The sequence below is a fragment of the Chelmon rostratus genome, chromosome 18 (genome assembly GCF_017976325.1).
Source record: "Chelmon rostratus isolate fCheRos1 chromosome 18, fCheRos1.pri, whole genome shotgun sequence".
Classification (NCBI taxonomy): domain Eukaryota; kingdom Metazoa; phylum Chordata; class Actinopteri; order Chaetodontiformes; family Chaetodontidae; genus Chelmon; species Chelmon rostratus.
In genome coordinates this window covers 15675000-15694710 of record NC_055675.1, presented here as the reverse complement: position 1 = coordinate 15694710, position 19711 = coordinate 15675000, and the positions used below count along the sequence as shown (strand labels likewise).

The 19711-nt window shown below is 43.2% G+C and overlaps 1 protein-coding gene across 1 annotated transcript in view; it reads right to left on the bottom strand.

Annotated features, from left to right (window-relative positions):
* Positions 1–57: 57 nt before the first annotated feature.
* Positions 58–19711, bottom strand: part of LOC121622487 (beta/gamma crystallin domain-containing protein 1-like) — a 29933-nt gene continuing 10279 nt past the window's right edge. The window contains exons 6-22 of the mRNA XM_041959464.1: positions 19307–19425; positions 17982–18138; positions 17584–17723; positions 15935–16061; positions 14790–14825; positions 13857–14020; positions 13536–13659; positions 12158–12303; positions 10715–10841; positions 9911–9940; positions 9679–9791; positions 9051–9183; positions 7902–8041; positions 6358–6481; positions 4309–4467; positions 2556–2718; positions 58–1862 (exon numbers count right to left, since the gene is read on the bottom strand). Coding sequence (XP_041815398.1) covers positions 1774–1862; positions 2556–2718; positions 4309–4467; positions 6358–6481; positions 7902–8041; positions 9051–9183; positions 9679–9791; positions 9911–9940; positions 10715–10841; positions 12158–12303; positions 13536–13659; positions 13857–14020; positions 14790–14825; positions 15935–16061; positions 17584–17723; positions 17982–18138; positions 19307–19425 — 2091 coding nt within the window. The 3' untranslated portion in view covers positions 58–1773. The remainder of the gene's footprint in view (positions 1863–2555; positions 2719–4308; positions 4468–6357; positions 6482–7901; positions 8042–9050; positions 9184–9678; positions 9792–9910; positions 9941–10714; positions 10842–12157; positions 12304–13535; positions 13660–13856; positions 14021–14789; positions 14826–15934; positions 16062–17583; positions 17724–17981; positions 18139–19306; positions 19426–19711) is intronic.

The window sequence follows — 19711 nt, the reverse complement described above, 5'->3', positions numbered from 1 at the left end:
CTGTACATTACTGAAAACCCAGTGCAGCTCAAGCTACTGTACAATGTGTTTAAGAAATCTTGACAAAAATACTTTTATTGTTCTGAAAAAGAGTTGTGTGCTGTATAGTTTTGATTAAACAAAGAAAAAAAAGACATTTCAACTGTTGTTTGCTTGTCGCATGGAAAATAAAGCCACAGTATGTGTGTGTGTATAGACAGTTGTGTTCAAAATAATAGCAGAGTGTTTAAAAGGTGAGTAAACTTCAAAATTCTTCAGATAAATTGTATTTTAATGAACACAAATGCATTGGGGACACTACACATTCTATTTCAAAGCAAGAAAACTGGAAAAAGTAATTGAATTTGATAATATTTTGCAGAAAGTCAAGAAATAATCTGTCTTTACAAACTCAAAAATGTACTGTATAAACTAAGAAATGCTTGAAGATTCAACTTTCCTGAGAATCATAAATTAATATTGAGTTGCATAACCACGGTTCCTGATAACTGCTTCACATCTGTGGTGCATGGAGTCGACCAACTTCTGGCACCGGTCAACAGGTATTGCAGCCCAGGACAATTGCACTACATTCTACAATTCCTCTGCATTTCTTGGTTTTGCCTCATGAACAGCACTTTTTATGTCAGCCCACGAGTTTTCTATGGGATTAAGATCTGCGGATTGTGCTGGCCACTTCATTACTTGGATGCAGTTTGTCCGGAACCATGATTTTGCCCGCTTGCTGGTGTGTTCGGGGTCATTGTCTTGTTGAAACACCCATTTCAAAGGCATTTCCTCTTCAGCATACGGCAACATGACTTTTTCCAATATTCTGATGTACTCAAACTGATCCATGATCCCTGGTATGCGATAAATAGGACCAACACCATAGTATGAGAAACATCCCCATATTATGATGTTTGCACCACCATGCTTCACTGTCTTCACTGTGTACTGTGGCTTGAATTAAGTGTTTGCAGGACGTCTGACAAACTGTCTGTGGCCGCAGAGATCGCTCTTCTTCTGAACAGTGTCTTGAACGACCCATTTTACTCTGTTTCTCAAGGACAAATGCACAGCCAGCATGTGTAGCGTCAGTTGCCTTGATCCTTAAATGAGGGCCACCTGTTTAACACCTATTTTTTTTCACAGAATCAAAGACCTCACTAAGTGAACTCAGCACTGCTATTTTTTTGAACACGCCCCTTTCAGTTAATAATTCATTTTCACAGAATCAGCCGCATGCACGTCATGCCTGTTGGGTCTGTTGGTTTTCTATACCTTTACTAAACCTTCTAGAAACCTACTTACAGTGTAGAAGATGAAATTCTGACAAAAACAGTGATTTATCTTGCTGGTGATGTGGGACTGCTATTATTTTGAACACAACTGTATATATTTATATATATACATACAAAGACATACAGTGCATCGAAAAGATAACACTTTTTGTTAACACTGTTTTAAGTTAATTAACATCAGGCAATTGGATTTATTCAATGAAAAGACACAAAATAAACATTAAGACATTACTGGAAGTGTAAATTATGAAGTATTCAGAGTTCAGGCTTCAGACTATTTGTATGTTCATGGGCAGTCGTGTGTTTAGCGGATTCTCCATGTTGACCGTCTCATCGGAAACCTGTGCAGTTCTCCTGCAGCAGAGGGTGATAATCTCCAATGACGTGCCTCGTCCTTGAGCGCTTGTTTTGCAGCTGCATAACAGAGCCTCTAGTTGTGAGCTGTGCCTCTGATAATATTAGGGATCCAGTCCAGCAGCTCATTTTCTTTTCATATAATCTCCACGTCCCACAGTTGTTGTAGTTTATTTGGATCGAGTGTGTTTAGAATCACTTGGTTTTTGTCGTAGTGTTGCCCCCCTGAAACAGAGAGAGGGGTTTATTATTACTGCCGATCAAGTGTCATATTTTGGCTGTGTTTTTCATGCAGGTGGGATCACTTCATGTTCTGTATCATACTGTATATTATTAAACACAAATGCTTATTATCCAGGGTCAGATCATATGGTAATGGTCATTTCTTCATGTGTTTAATTCCAACTATAATCAGAACTAATATCCTGCAGTGAATCAAAGTTTGTACACTGACATTATTTAGTCCACAAGGTGTCACTAATTGACAGTGATGCAAACCCAAAGCTGCCACAAATACCCAGCTTTCAGTTGAAGTGAAACTCGTCAACACACAAAGTTAGGCTCAGAGTCCTGTTGCTAATACAGGCTTGGTTTGAACAATAATTAATGTATGGAAGTTGCATCCCAGGTAACAGTAGTGTAATGTTGCTGAGGACAGTGAATATATCTTGCATTTAAAACAATCTGAACACAAAGAATTTTTGAAAATAATTGTAGAATTTGCTTTAATGTCCTTTAATAGATGGGTTCAACTATAAAACCTGGACATAAAGTGTATGGAAGTTTGACTGACACCGGAGAATTACATAACTATGAAATATGTCACTGTGATCATGGCGGCAAACTTATCCCAGCTGCTGCTAACGATCCGAAGTCTTCTATACAAATCATTAATACTAATGACGGACGGATGCTCACCTTTGACTTCCAGGACCAGATCAGGGGTGGGGGTGTAGCAGATAAAGCCCTCTGGAGTGATGCTCCAGAGGTGGACTTGGTTGTCCAGTTCCGGGGTGAGACCCACGCGGCCTCCTGCTATCGTCACACTGCCACTGGGACTCAGGCAGCACTCCTCCAGCAGCTGGAAACACAGGCAGAGGAGTTGGTGGCTTCCTCGGCGGCATTTCGATTTTTATTTTTCATTTATAAGTTGGATCGGCCAGTGTTTAAACAAACTGTCTCCTGTTTAATTGTCATGCACTGCTTCATGTGGGTGTAGACAGTGGTGGACATATTTAGATCCTTTACTGAAGTAACCCTGTTAATACCACACTGTAAAAATACTTGTTTCAGACTAATTTTCATTTTAATTTTTTTCTCATCAGTCTGCACACAACACTCCACAATAAGAGGCAAAAACAGTGTTTTGGAGTGTTTTGTTAATTTATTAAAAACAGACTGAAATATAAATTCTTTAATCAGTATTATTATTATTCAGACCCTCATAATTGAGCTCTGGTGCATCGTACTTCTCTCAGTGGTGTGTGAGATGCTTCTGCAACTTAATTGGACCTGTTGAGGCAGTTAACCTGTTCCTCATTGAGTTCATTGCACCTGATTAGGGACACACCTGTCTGTATAAGGTCTCACACTTGACGGTGTGTCAGAGTGAAAAGCAAGCTGTGACGCTGAGATAATGGATTTGTTCAGGTGCAGATCTGGGGAAGGATAGAAGAAAATGTCTCGAGCATTGACCCAAGAGCACAGTAGCCTCCATGAGTTTGGAAGAAGCTACAGTCTTCCTAGATCTGTCCGCCCAGCCAACCTGTGGAGATGGATGAGCCTTAGAGAAGGACAGCCATCAGAGCAGCACTGTACCAATCAGGTCTTTATGGTAGAGTGGCCGGACGGAAGCCATTCCTCAATAAAAGCCACGTCAGCCTGCTGGGAGTTTGCCAAAGGGGACCTGAAGGAGTCTCAGGCTATGAGAAGCAAAATCCTCTGGTCTGATGAAACAATTCCCAACAGCATGCGTGTGGAGGAGACCAGACACTGAGCATCACCTCATTAATACGGTCTTAATCGTGCTGTGGGGATGCAGAAATATACAGCAATCCTGAGTGAAAACCTTTTCCAGAGTGCTCAGGGCCTGGGGAGAAGGTTTATATTTCAACAAGAGAACCTGAAGCATGCTGCCAAAAAAACAACACAGGAATGGCTTTGGGAAAAGTCAAAGTCCTGGAATTGGCCAGACCTGAACCCAATAGTGTACCTCTGGAGAGGTCTGAAAATGGCTGTACATCAACGCTCCTTCCAACCTGGTTGAGCTTGAACGATTGAAAGATGAATGGGAGAAACTTGCCACAGAAAGGTGAGCCAAGTTTGTAGGGTCTCTTCAAAGAAGACTGGAGTCTGTCACTGCTGCCAAAGGTGCTTTAACCAAGTACTCGGTCAAGGGTCTGAATACTTATGTAGATGGAACATTTGACTTCAAAAATCTGTTTTCACTTGGTCATTATGGAGTTTTGAGTGCAGATTGATGAGGATTAAATTAACTGTCTGAAACATGATTAAAATGTGGAAAACCTGGTTTGCTTTCTGTATGCACTGTAAGTACAATCTGGAAATGTACTTAAAGTATTAAAAGTACTCAATGCAGAAAAATGTCCTGTTACTGTTGTACTATTATTTATATATATAAGGGTTAGGGTTTTAATGATGGTACTGGCACCTTGCAGTGGAGATGTCCATTCTGGTAGAACCAGATCTGCTCGAATCCATCAGTCTCCTCGGTTTCCTGGATCCGCATTAGTTTGACATCATCCAAATCGCCGGTGACTGACATCAAGAGCCCGGTCTGTCTGTTCCTTAAACGGAAGTGCACTTGCTTCTACTCAAAAAAAAACACAAGAAAAAGCACGTATGATCAGAGCCTCAGTGAATAACAGGGTTTATAATATGTTAACATGCAACATCTGCACAAAGTCTGACCTTTACAAAATTACAAGCTTTCCAGGAAGCTTTTCTCCACACTAACCAATCTGAAAAATCAATTTTCAGGTTCGAGGTGAGAAATGTAAAAGCAAGAAAAGTCAGTGCTGCGAGTCCCATCAGGATTTCGCTGATTTTCACATTAAAGCTTGAAGATCACAATTCTCCACAATACAAGTGCTGATTATGCCTCAGTAATTGCAACATGAGCCGCTGGGAAGGTCTCACCTATAACAATGACAGAATGAGCTAAAATAAGTCGGCTGCCGAGGCTTGCTCTGTGTAGCTGTCATCAACTCACAGGTGCTTTTTAAGTCACACCTGCTGACAGGACTTTTTGGCGAGGGGGAGGCATTTACGCAAATTCTTGATGTCTACTTTGAAATGCTCTATCAAATCTAGGCCTGTTACGTATGTTGCCTGTAGCCAGCAGCCGTATAGTTCTGTAACTGTAATAAAAATACAAGAAAGCCAAGTAACATTTGGCACTTTTTCCCTGAAATTTAAGTGTAACAAGTAGTATGCAGCAATTTCGGGATTTTGTAAGATTTTATAAATGCAGCCTTGCATCTGCAAGGACAAGCATACAGTAAAACAAACAAAACATGCCCGGTCCTAACCAATGAAGCAACTGGCTAAATTTACACAGTGAGCCTGCAATGTTAGAAAGTCTGTCCACGCCCCAGCACTGCTCTTTGATAGCTGCTCAGAGGGAAAACTGGACTATTTTTCTTGTCTCACTAGTTTCCTGTTTGTGCGTTTGTGAGGATAACGTGAGTACCGTACCTCTAGAGCCTGTCGAGTATTATTTCAGGACATGTTATAGCTTAAAGTTATGGTTTTAACTGTGTGGATGATGCAAGTTACTCGTGCTGATATGCGAGCCTTTTTCCTTTGAATGATTCCCTCACAACTCACTCGTTGGTTGTTTCACTTAATTTCCATAACTACTTTAATATATTACCAGTGCAGTTATTGTCACTGCCTTGCATTTACTCTGAAGTGCTTATATGTTTGTAGTTTAATGTGCATGTGAATGTGATCTCCATTTCCATGTTCTCTATATTACCTTAATTACCTTAATTGCTCATAAATGCTTCATGTCGGTTTGAGTAGCAGCTAAGGTTCATAGTGAGCATTGATTGATTATGGATATCTTGTTTGTGTGATGTCAGTATATTCACCATTAGTTGATTAATGCCGGATTTGTGAGATTATCATTTCATCATTACAAGCCTTGTTATAGGTTATGATTCTACTATGGATTATATTGATATTCCTCATTGTAATCTTCCTTTACTTATTTTTATGGACCATAAACACAAACACATCTTAAATCCACACATAAACTGGACACACAATGTGCAGCAACTAAGTAATAAGACAGCTGTGGACCAAATATTTCTCCTCTGGAGCCTGATTCTGTGACTGGAGTCCATATTTGCCGCCTCAACCGTTTCATGTGACTATGGCTGCCAACGTCCTCACTCTCATGAAAATATGGCCTTATGTAGGTATGCATGGAAGCTCCCTGTTGGCTGGTTCTGGCCAATCATATTGTGCTATTGAGATGAGTGAAAACACTGGACTCCAGTGCTACTACGAATAGCAACAAATTATGTTTTTTTAAATGCTTGGCCCCTAAATGTCCACCCATAGCCCCAGTCTGTTATAAATGAATACTGTTTGAAAATGAAGTTAATGCCGCAAAACATTTAGAAATGCACAAATAAATACTTCCACCATTGTGTTGTAAGCGTTGTGCTCAGTGAGGAGCATCAGGACTCACCTGTATAAGAGGGCGGAGGGATCCTATTTTCATCCAGCTGCTGAACGTGTGCCAGTCAGGCACCTCACCAGGTTTCAGCAAAATCTGAGCTCCCCGATAGTTGATTTCCTTATATAAAACCCACCTGGTCACAGAGAGGAGACAAAAGTTGGACATGTTCAGCAGCTACAGTGAACGCAACACCACTTCCTTCTCAGCTTTCCTCTTGTGGCACTTTGACTGACCTGATTAATCACCATCAGTCCAAAGATAAATACTGTTTACAACTGTGTGTTTCCTGCAAAGGGAATTTGGGCTGTACGGAAAACAGTTTTTTGTGTCCGTGCATTATTTCTTCATTTCAGCAGACTGATGGACGTGCAGAAAGTTAGACAAGAAGAAAAATAGCTTTCATATTTCTCTTTCTTTCATTACTCCTCTTCCTTCTGTTGGCTCCTGTAACATTGTGCTGCATTTTGGCAAGCAGCTCTCGGCCTGAGAGAACATCCTGATTAAATATGGTTCAATTGAAAAAGTTTTGAATCTTCATTTCAGTTGCTGTGAGGCTATCTATCAATCTAACTCGCAATGCTGGTGGGAGCAAAGTTTTCTTTCGAGTCCTCGCTTCCATGCAGCACCGTGCCAAAGATAATCTCCTAAAATGTGCCGAACTGCACGTCCGTACAGTGTCGCCATGACACTAAATGTTGCCTTTAACTCTGGTCTCAATGGCTCTGTTCTTTGGCTGATTGCCTGTCTCCCCGGCAGCAGGAATGTGCCACTGCAGAGACAAGTGCTGGCTCACTGTGAGGCTTTTATTTCCTCAGCATGGCCTCACACCCCCAGTCTAAATCTCACACATCAGCAGCAGGTTTCCATCATCGCTCCATCTGTCAGGGCTGTCATACGGCCATACTGCTGACCCAGCACTCCGCATGCACTTAATTTGAATGTCTGAGCACACGGGCCGAAACTGCTACCTACCTACACGGTCTTATAAAATAACTCAGGAGACCATATTCACCAACAGACCTGGATTAAACACTGTTCATGCAAATCTAAAGATACAAACTTCCTTGAAACTTGAAAAGAACAACATTTATTTAGACACACACCCTTGACTTTGCATCTTTATGTATCTCTAAACCTTTCACCTTAAACCTTGAAGTACCTTGTTTCATCTGTTCAGAGTTACCCCTCTGTGGATCACTGTTACAGTAGTGGCACACTACATGGGTGTGGTTCACCACAAACAGCCTAAAAACTCTCTCGACTTGGCAGTTGATAACTTTTAAATTAGAAAGAGATTCAACAGAGATTCAAGTGGAGCTGATGAGGACCAACAGACGCCACTGAAGGGTGCCCAAGTAAAAATTAAAGGACATTATTCTGGTTCACACGCTCTTAGCAGAAAAAATGACAGCAGAGTGGGTTCACACCCGACTAGAAACACACATGGGCTGTCATGCATGAACCTCTCGAACTCACACCAAGAGGAAAAACTGCTGCTGCTGCTTTGCATCCTTGCAGAGCCAGTTAGCACACCGCAGTTGTAATGTACTCACATGCCTCCTTCCACCAGCACAGACTGCACCCTGCTACAACCACCAGCCAGCTGAAGGTTGACCGATCCGTCTGTCAGGATCACCCTCCTCCCCCGCAGACCACACCGCTCGAACAAAGTGATGGATGGCAGTGAGAACTCCTGCAGAGAGGGAGAAAGCACGTTAAGATTGAAATTAAGACGCCACACTCACGGCTTTGCACTCCCTGACATTTCCCCTCTGTGAACTGTAGCAGATCGGTTGTAGTCATGCTGTAGGTCTGGCGTAGTGACTTGTCCATCGACTCAATTATGTGGAGAACGATGACTGACGAGATGAACTGAGATAATCTTCAGATTAGTTGCCCTCCACGTGATGCAGGCTGGTAGATGTTCTTGGGTTGAATGTTGTTTGTCAGTAATCATGATTCTCATAGAAGCCAACCCAGAATATCTTTTGAACCAATGGAATCTTTCTTATTCCACTTTAAAATTTAGTTTTAAATAACTAAAATTTAAATTATTTAAATGCATGTAAAGCACTCAGAAACTACCCTGTGTGTGAAATGGGCCTTAAAATTAATTTGCCTTGCCTTGTCTAATAGGTTGGATAAAGTAGTTGGGTACTTGCACCATGTACTGCTATGTAAAGTTGAACGTGTAATTTACGTATTCATGTTTACACTAATATTTATTGACCAGAAATTCTCATTTTCAAAAAGGAAGTCTTGGCATAAAAAATAAACCTTTAACATCTGGCAAACTTGTTAGCAAACAGAGGCCTTTTCACTCACCCAGCAAGCACAGACATTAGCATTCATTCTGTGTCATGGTAAGGTGAATAATAAGCTCCAATTGTGTGCCTGCCAAGTCCTGAGGGTAATATTTTGCCCTAAATGCTCCGGTGCTCACAAGCTAAGCGCTAAGTGCAGCTAGGATGAGAACAGCTGGAAAACGAGCAGCACCTTTCACATGAACCATAATCATTTGATGCTTTAAAGGGGAAATATTGCCCGTCAGTGGTCATGTTGCCTCGTGGGTAATGTAGGCGCCAGGGTTTTTGACAAGGATGAAGATTGAAGAATGCACAGAATAAAAAAAGATGACATCTCTGGTTCTGCTGCATTTAAATTTAAATGATTTTTCTTATTAAAAAGTAGGAGAAACTTACAAAGCCAACAGTCTGTAGTGACAGGATGGAGGAACTTGCGTGGAAACAGCCCATCGCTCTCAGGTCTGGGTAGCTCCCCATGTCTAACACATACATCCTGCCGGCGAAGTCCCGGCCCTCATATGCCAGCCAGCTGAAAGTCATTGACACAAATTCACAGACATACAAACACATTAACACACACACACACGAGAGGAGCACAGCATGACACTCGCGCACTGGCTTGATGATGATAGACGATGACCATTTCAAACTATTCGCATAATGTAGGTTTCCAATTTTAACATGCACATTAAATTACTTGCTAGCACAGATTGAGATGCAATGCACCTGCTATGCTTGATTATTCACGCCTGAGGATGAACATGACAAAGCAACTAATTATGAGACATTTTTTATTAAGCGGCAGCCTGAAGCAGATCCTGAGACCCAGAGATAATTTTGGAATTTGAGCAATAAGCAGCTACAACTGCATCACGTCACCTTTGGAAAATCCAAAAAATCTATTACTAAAAAAAATCTGCTTTTGCAGGATGGTGCAAAGTGCTTCAAATACCCATGATTCAACTTAATCACCATCACCGCAGTGTAAAGGTTCGCGTGCACCATAATGTGCAGTATTACTCACCTGCCAGACAGAACCTTGCAGGAGGCCACAGAGAAGCCGTCCTGCAGGGAGGCCACGCTGTCCTCCAGAGCCACGACACAGCCTTGAAAACCCGGCTCAGAGAAGAGCTGCACCTGAGGCACACAGAGCAAAACCGCCTGAGTCACCCCCACCGAGCCCCTCCACGTCAGATAAGACAGTCACCACCTCACAGAGATTAGATGTGATCTTTCATCCATTTCAGTCCACCTACCTTAAACTTGGCTGCGTTCTCAAAATCATCCTGAAAGGAAACAACAGCGTAATGAGACTCATTTACATCAACAAGAGAAAGGGGGTCATTTGCATATTTCTATGTTGCATGTAAACACAGCAGTGGTTAATGTGCACAGGTGAGAAAGACAAAGACAACACCCATCTTTATTTCTTTGCTTTATAAACAAAGCCAAATTCTTGACGATATTATTGGTCTTGGTTTTGAGAAAATGCATGATTTTAACTTCAGAGGCTTCTGGGTGGAGCTGCACCACCACAGCAGACTGTTCATGGTATCTGTCCGTTCGCATCATCTGGCTTGAAATCGAGCTTCGTGATGACTCACCTCTGTGATCTAAGATGTTTTCGCATTCAGTCTTATGACAAGCATTTTTCCTCTTGTGCATATCAATTTACTCTTGTTTTGCCTGCGCCTCATGCTCCCAAACATAATCTACTGTACAAAGGCTTGTCTGTCCCCCCCCCAGAGATTCCTGTTCTCCCTCTTAAATTTTGACTTGGTCACAAGAATGAGTGTCATGACTGGTCACATGCGATGAAAGCACTTGGTTAGCCAAACTGGGACGACTAGGGGAAGTGAGAATACAGCAAGCACTCCAATATTGCAAAATTGCTCAATTATTAATCGCAGAATGTTAAAATCAAGAATAATGTGATTATGTGAAACTAACCGTGCAGCTCAGGTGAACGCAGTGCTGCAGTGACTGAACGTGTCCAGCAACTGAAAATTTCCCCAGCAGAGCAAAACATTTCAAAACTTTGTCTGAGTCACTGCTCTTACCAGCACGACAGGCATCGCCGAGGCAATTCTGGGCTGCAGCGCCCCCCAGTCCTCCGGGCTTCCATACAGGCCTTTCTCCAGGAGGTAGGGCTCACCACAGAAGCCCGGCTCCTCAAACACCACCCAGCTGAGAGAGAAAACAGAGGGAGGAGAAGCACGAGGGCCCTTTAATTTTGCACCGACATTTCCGAATTGTTTTTTCTCCCTTGATCTTAATTCATGGAGGAACACAGCCTTTGATGCACCCACACTCGTCAACCACAAGAATTCACAGTACGACATGTAAAAGTGTCCATCTATCATGTGAGCCAACAATCCCTTGTCAGAGTCCGAGCCGATAATCGCCTCCCATGTGGTAGTATCTCAACAGTTATGTACTGCATGCACTCTCTTTGCAAAATATCTTGGGTAGCTGTGCGAGTGCGTGCCGCAAATGCAGCCCCAGACCGGGGCTGCATTTGCATTTGCGGGCCCGTGTGTGTCCTGACGTGCTAGACAACAAACAAGTCTCCCTCGGCAACTGCTAAAACAACACACTATGCCAATCAGAGGCTCGGAGGGATGGCAGCACGGCATGGGCGAGGCCGTGCAATCTAATAACAGGCTAGCAGCAGAGCAAGAATAACCCCTCGACACCGCGAGAGTCCTGCCTGCTAAAGAGGGACGAAATGTTCCACTTCACATTATTCATCATTTTGTTAGTCTCTCCCTTGGGTAGCAACAATCAGCGTCTTCTGCATTTCATTATGCTGATTTGAATAATGATTCTAATTTTTCCTGATTTGCACCTGGTTTTGTTTACCTCTTTTTTTTCTGCTGATCGTGGCATAAAGACACAGAAATCAAAACAACGCGGGAGCACAGCCGCTGCATGGATCTTCTATGGAATAATGAAGATGATGAACAACACATTTGAATCTAAAAGCAAAGCCTCTTTTACGGCATTCAGTTGTCTAAGAACTGTTCCTGCACACCCTGCAGTCATTTCACATTCACTTCCACGGTGAGAGGGTGTGAAGAAACATGCTCGATGACCAATTTACGCTGACAGGAAGTGAGGTGTGGCAGACTAAACATTAGCGAACAAGGTAATCTGTCTCGACCTGTCAGCATGGGTGCGGCAGCCTCACCGCTGCACACCTGATCTGCAAAGAACAGCAGTAAGCTTCACAGGACCTCAATGTTAGTGTAGCCTTAAGTAATTATCAGGTTGGAGCGTAGGAATGCGTCTTGAAGCATGCACTGTAGTGTACGCGGCAGCGGAGCAGGTAGGGAAGCGAGCAACACACCTTAAGTTTTGCAATGGAAAGACATCTGAGGAATTCCAATAAACGAGGATGGACTTGAAAAGTTCCCTTTAGCAGGAGAAACGATCCCGGCCTTCCTCTTGCTGCTCACACAGCAGCGAAGGCCACAGGGACGAGTATAATATTTGTAACTTACACGCCACCGATGACATGAATTGATTGCGTCCTCAAGCCGTAGCCAGTGGCATCCATGTTGATGACGGGCACCGTTAGGTCAATGTTGACTCCCCGCTCGCTGAAATCTATGTCGCTGAACATTTTGAGGTGTGGAGACAAGAAATCCTGCGGCGGAAATGAAAGCACCTGGTGAAAACCTGGCCAGCATCACGCCAAGCTGCATCACAAATGAACAGGGCAATATGTTCTATGGCGGTGGTTCTTTTTTTTGCACTGTGATCTTTGGAAGAAGAAGAAAAAAGTCCAATTCCCTATATGAACCAATGACATTTTCATAAAGCATTAACAATACCGGAGAATTTAAGAAACAAGTCAAGATGAACTAGCAAAATAATATTATTAAGGGCATGAACTGCATGTTCCCTCTTGACAACACAAGTTTCTATTTTTCTAGCTTTCAGGCACAAAGGGTCACATCCAGCACACGGAAGGCAAGACAGACTCATATTTTCTTGGCTTTAGATTTTAGATAGATTTGCTTGTAAGAATCTGTTCATCTTGCTGCACACGCATCTTTTCACCGTCTATTAATCTGGATCTTGACAGCCTTGCAAATGTGAAAGATCTCATGTCTTTGTTTAGCCCTCATGAATCAAATTCTTGCTCCATATCTCATATATCTTGATCTTGAGTCCTGGTGCATGTTTTTCCACGTGTGCCGCCTTCTGTGATGGCCCGCCCAGTTTGAGAACCACTGATCGAGGGTTTGACCAGTAAACCACTTTACCCGAAATATTGAACTTTTTTGTGCCATCCAAAAATCAGCAGTGCCCGCTGCTACTCATGTGAAGTTTACTCCCTTACCACATCTTAAAATGCTCCAAAAACACCTGTTTGGAACATTCCACAGGTAAACAGGTTGATTGATAACAGGTGATAATATCATGACTGGGTATGAGAGAGGCATCCTCAAAAGGCTCAGCTGTTCACAAGCAAGGATGAAGCGAGGTTCACCACTTTGTGATCACATGATTGTTTAGAGGATGTTACTACATGGGCTCAGGAGTGCTTAGTAAACACAGTTTGTTTGCGAGTGATTAATTCTCCTTTTATTTGCATTTCACAGTGTCCCAAGCTTTTTGGAGTCTCCCTGCTTCCTCACCTTTTTGCTGTCAATAATGCGAGTTTATGTGGAAAGTCTTGGTCTGAATGCTTTCATATGGATTTTCCATTCTGAGAAGAATAAACTGTTCAGTTTGGAGACTAATCTCAACCTTCACAAACCCATAACTGAAACACTACACCACCACCGCCACTTTTCATTACATACCTTTGTATTATGAGCTAACTTTGGTCACACAAAGGTATGCAGTGAGTTAGCCCAGTGTGGTACTCACAGCCAGTACTGGTTGCAGCGACAGCAGCTGCTCTGAGCCTCCCCAGCAGCTGCAGTCCAGGTACTCTCCTTCCTCCAGAATGTGCTGCTGGCCCTCAAACCCAGGCTCGCTGTAGCCCACCCAGCTGCAAGGAGAGGAGTGCAGCGGTTTTGCTGGTTAGAGCTGTATTTATAACTTGTGACTCTGTTACACAACCTCAAAATCACCATCTGGCAGCAGAGTTAGTCCTGCAGACACCTTGCTCCGAGCGCAGATTAGCACCGAGATTAATCCTGCGCCAGCACAGGAAACGAACGGTGCGACAGAAGAGCAAAGACTCACAGTCCTCCGATGATCTTTAAAGAGCCCACAGACTTCGGTTTCTTTGAGTCAAGGTTTGCTCCATCCGCTGAAATGCCTCCTTCTTCGCTTTCACAAAAGCTGAAGACGTCGCTGTCGATTTCCAAACAGGAGCCCTCGAAGCCAGGCTTCTCATACACCACCGCCTGCGACAGAGGAAGGACAGGGCTCATTAAGCTCGACTGATCATTTAATACAGACAAACAGCGATTAAACTCAGGTGTACTCAGTATCACTGTACGTTTTTTGCACCTTTGTTGTATTTTTATTCAAAGCCAATTAGGTCCTTTGAGTTTGAGATAAAGTTGCTGACACTTTATCTACGACAGTCGGTTAAAGCGTAAAAAATGAATATAAATTTGTGTTTTTGATAAAAAACAAACAAGACTTCCTTCCAAACGGGATCAAATACATTTGAGTTTAACGTCTCCTTGAACGCCTTGCTGTGGTTCAGCGTAGCCACAAATGAAGCGAAAAACACATGGATTCACAGTTTAAGCTGTCAAACCGTACACCAGTACAAATATGCACATTTCGGTGATTTTCACCTTGTACTCTTGTTGAGTGACGCTACGAGAAGTTGAGTCTGAAAAACGGCTCTTTGTCTTTCATCCTGAGGTCTGAAAATGCCTGCTGCCAAAACAAACTGTGGTTTGCACTGGAAAGTCCTTGACATCACTTCTGATTTTGGCTTGAAATAAAACCAAACAGAAGAATGGGCCAAAGAATGCACCGCACAATACCGGGAGGCCTTTGAGACAACATGTTTTCTCTTAATAAAGTAATCACAGCTCGTCGTTTGGTGACTTTATAATTTGCAGATTTAAAAAAAAAAGCCCTGCTTCTATCAACAATGAGCATGTGCAGCATACAAGTGAGGTAAAATAAAGCTGTAGAAGGCTATGCCAATCCTACCTTGACTTCATTGGGATTCTCCACTTTGAAGCCACCCTGGAACACAGACATCATCATCAACAACCATTTTCTCTAATTAAATGTACAGAGACAGTTGGCAATTCCACAAACAGTTATATTTTTTTGGACAATTCCACTGAACAGTGACAGGGAGCACAGAAAATGAATAGAGGACAGGACATGCTGACCTAAACTTCTGTGTCTCTGGGTAACTAATTACTGCTGATTCTCACATTGACTGTCTTTGAACAGAGTGTCAGACAGGGGATATTGACATAAAGGAAACTCTCATTACAGTCACAGTAATTAATTCGTTTTAGAACTGAAATGTTCAAAGGAAATGTGTGTTCATGAAATTCTGTCATTGTCATTTTACACATGACTTAGCAGGCACACAGATACTGGCGAATAGAACAGAGTTGAATGCTAGCTTCAACTCCTTACTTTAGCATGCTAACATGCTGATGTTTCGCATGGAAGCATGCACACATTTGCTAATCGGCACTAAAAACAAAATACAGCTGAGGCTGAGGGGAATGCTTTTACTTTTGCTGGTATTTGGTCACAAACCAGTGTTGGACACATTTAAATTTTGACCTGATGGAGATGCTGGATAAAAAGTCACAAAACCACTCGTCCTGAGCTGCACATGAACACGTGCACCAAATATCATGGCAACCCATCCGACAGCTGTCGAGACATTTCATGCATGCAAGCCACAAATGTGAACCTCATGTTGGTACTACCAGAAAAGTCAGGGTTTTAAGATTCATCCTATGGGCACCTTGAACTTTGACCTGCTGGTGGTGCTTAATGAAAAGTCAAAGGATTATCAAGGTCATTAGAATTTATCCTCTGGGGACCTTGAATATCTGTACCAAACCTCCTATATTTGCTGAGATATTTCACTAATAGCTAAAAATGGTGGTGCTACAGGAAAAGTCATGCGCTCACTAAAGTCAGTAGGATTCATCCTCTGGGAGCCATGAATGTCTGCAGACAATTTCATGAGATGGTCTGGAGCAAAGTGGTCGGCTGCCTAAACATTACCAAAGGACCATGTTGCTAGCGTGGCTAAAAATAGCAAATTAACTTCATCCTCCGCCATCCGTATCCAACATTAGATGCCGCACAGAAATACGCACCATTTTAAGTGGTCTAAGAGATCCAACAAATGGTGATGGGAAGCCCCAGGTCTCAGGAAAAGGGTACACTCCCGTCTCCAGCACAGCCAGCATGCCCTGGAAGCCCGGGTCACTGTACACCAGCCACCTGAAGGACGGAGAAACACACAGATTGCATGTTAATTAGGCAACAAGCCAAAAGGTCCCACCACATTAAAGCTAACTGAACCTCTTGGCAGTTTTAAAATGAGTGTGAGTCATGACCTTGCATGGCTTTTTGCTTTTAGAAAACAGCAGTAAGGCATCATCGCAGCGACAAAGAACAACCTGACATTTGCTTTCCCACATCAATCAGTAGCCACAGGTGTGATTGGTAAATTTACTCAGTGCGCTAAGTATTCCTTAATCGGCTGTCATATCTACGTCAGCCATGAGTCACGCGAGGAGGGCTGAGAACAAAAGCTGTTTGTTTTAGGATGAAACATCTTGGGAATGGAATGCTTCAGCTCAAAAGCATTTTCCTTTGCGATTCATTTTGAGTGTGGGCAGCCTTCTGCTGGAACTGTGCCCCCTACCTCCGGCATTTTGAGCCATTATGCAGCGCAACACAAAACCTCGTACCAGTGACCACATGTGAGCCACTGGCAGAAAAACATAAACCCAGCTCATTCAGTCAGCGCAGAGGAAGCGATACCAAGAACTGAAGCCAGCCTTATGGCGCTGAAAGATATATAATAACAGGAGCCGATGACTCAGTTTGGTCAGTGAACTCCGAGCTGGAAGTCTGTGAAGTGAATTTGTTGCACACGGAGCTACATCTGGTTAACAGTTGCTCCACTTGTCACAGAGCAAACAGGAGGAGCTGCTGAAGCAGGATTATTTGTAAGTGCCGAGATGGCATCTGACAGCAATTAGTTTGGTCTAGATTCTGAGAAATGCTGAAACAATCTCTAAAATGTTCTACCAAAGCTGTAACGCTACAAAGAAGAGCTGTGGGGAAAAAAATGATCCGCTGTCCTTAACTTCCTCTGGGGCAGGGCACAAAACCTCCTGACTGTCTCCACCTCTCACGTGGAAAAAAACCTTCCACCCTTTGCCAAATTCTCTCCACACCTTTACTGTCTCTCGCTCTCCATCTAGTCTCCACCTCTGCTCTCCGCAACACCCACTCTCCCTCTCTTTCTCTCTCTCTCCGTTTTCTAACATGCAACAGCAGGACAGACATTCCTGAGTGTGCAAACGAGCGTCAAAGCAAAGACGAAGATAAACGGCGTGGAACGTAGTAATGATTATTATCTCTCAGCTGTTTGTCAAAGCAAAGACAGCTCTGCGTTGAGCACGGCGGGCCACATTCCCGAGGTTATCTCCTGGTGGGTCATTAGCGATAAAAAAGATCAATGCAGAAGACTGGGATTGTCTCATTGCCTTGCTGCTACAAAGCAACGCCACTCCATCTTGGTTCTTTAGCACCTGAATGCATCGTATTCCAAATAAAATCTAATCTCCAGGTAACTACCTTTCCAACCGCTCTGATCAATCACAATAAGCAGATCATGTGTCTCGCTAACGATTTCATTTTGTCAGCCTGTTTGTTACTGTCAGGCATGCTTTGCCACAGGTCAATCGCAAAGATCTGAATGATTGGTATTTGGTGGAACAGCCGTACTTACACCCCAGAGTGCACTTGGATGGAAGCAGTGCTCAGTGGGATGCCAAATGAGCCCGTCTCTATTGTGTCATCATGGTAAGGTGTTACTCTGCCGAGGCCCTCCGGTTCAGTAAACAGATCAATATGAGGGATGCTGTAATCCTACAGAGAGGGGGAAACAAACACAGCAATTATCAGCGGTGGCCCGTGCTGGCTCTTAAATCATTCCTTTGCAGTGTAACCAGGGAAGCGCTGACTCTTTTTCACATTTATTCTGTTCTTAAGGAGTCTGGAGTGAATATCAATGAGGCAATAACACATATTAGCTGAGCTTCAGAGGTCCGTGTGAGGCGAAGGTGATGTAGACACTGAAATACTGAGGGCCAAATGAGGTCGAAAGTATTTATCCAGTGCGCTCACCCAGACAGCGAGTCGAATGGAGCCGATCAGCATTGGCGGGTCGCTGTGTGCTCCTGTCTCCGGCCCGGGCTCTGCCCACATGTTTGTCAATTCGATGCCCCCCTCCTCCAAGGCGATGGTGCGTCCCTGGAAGTCGGGCTTCTCGTAGAGCACCCAGCTGTGATGAAAACAAAATAAAAGACATGTAATCATATGGCAGAGACAGATAATTACATGCTGGGCGAAAGAGGAAGGACCAGGATAAATTTATCTGATATGAAAAGTGTTTTTAAAGCAATGCTTGAACATTCAGGAAAATTCTTCTTTGCTTCCGTGCCAAGAGTTCGATGGGAAGATCCATACCACTGTTATATCAAGTAACAGCTAGCAGACTAACAGTCAAGGCAATCTCTTTGTCTACCAGCACTTCTGAAGCTCACCAATTAACACGTTATATGTCATTTATTTGAGTTTTGTTCATATGAATTCATTATTTTACAGAAGTTATGTGCTGGACTACTTCTTGACTACGAGCAGGAACTTCCTGAAGCCTCTGCTGGTTGCCCGGCAACCTCATGGTGGCAACAAGCATCAGGAAGTTACTGCTCATGTCCAAGAGATCCACCACATCCCCATAAAGCTCACAAATTGACACATCATATGTTAAATCAGTACAAAAACCAAAGAATACTAATGTTCTGTTGCATTTTGTAGATGTTTTTGTTCCCTTCAGAGAAAGCAAAGCTAGTTGTTTCCCCGTTTTCAGTCTTTGTGCTAAGCTAACATGCTGTAACAGTGCATTTAATGGACAGATGTGAGAGTGGTATCAGTCTTCTCTGAGGGTACCAACTGGAGCTTGACAGCCACTGTTTTGTTTGCCTTTGTGCACACACAGGGGACGCACGTGCACGCACACGAGAGTGCCATACACCCTCCTGCCGAAGGTTTCCACTGACTATTCCACTCATCTAAAGGTGGTGAGGTTGTCAAGAGGCAGGGAAGAAGACGACCGCCAGCAAATAAACACGAATGTAAACCATGCAGGTTTCAAAATAAAAAAGAATTGTTTTGCAAATGTTTTATGGTGAAGCAAACGCATTCAACCTGTCTGCCAAGCCCGAAGGACACGCAGCTTGTTTTGGTGTGACACTGACTGTAAACACACACACACAACACGGGCCCTTTCATGGAAGAGAGTGTGAGAGTGGGTACATAACGAGCATGGAACTCTCAATGCTGATATTCCATTTAACTAATGCCGCGATACATCCAGGAGCCTTAACAGGCAGCGCTAACCACTTGACACCAATTAGAACAAGACCGTTTTCTGTTCCAGTTCTACGTACCATCCTCTAATGACCTTCACAGATACGAGAGGCGAGAGCTGCAGAGAGGTTGCATCTGCTACATCCCTGTAAATCTCATACGCCTGGCCGCTGAACTGAGCCTTCTCAAACAACACCATCTGCATAGAGACATGGGGTGAAGAAGAGGTATCATCAGTGGCAAAATACATCTTTACTCCATACATTCAATAAAGGCTCATGGAATGATGTGACCCTAAAGGCTCTTTCCTTTGTTGCTCTGATATGTTTACACTAAAAGCATATTCATTTTCATCCACACCTAAAAGCATATGCATGCACACAGTCACTTAACCCACCAGGGCTTACTGTTAACATAATGCATCACTTTAATATGAAAGCTACATTTTTAGTTTATAGGCCGACAAAATGTTGAAGTTGCGAATA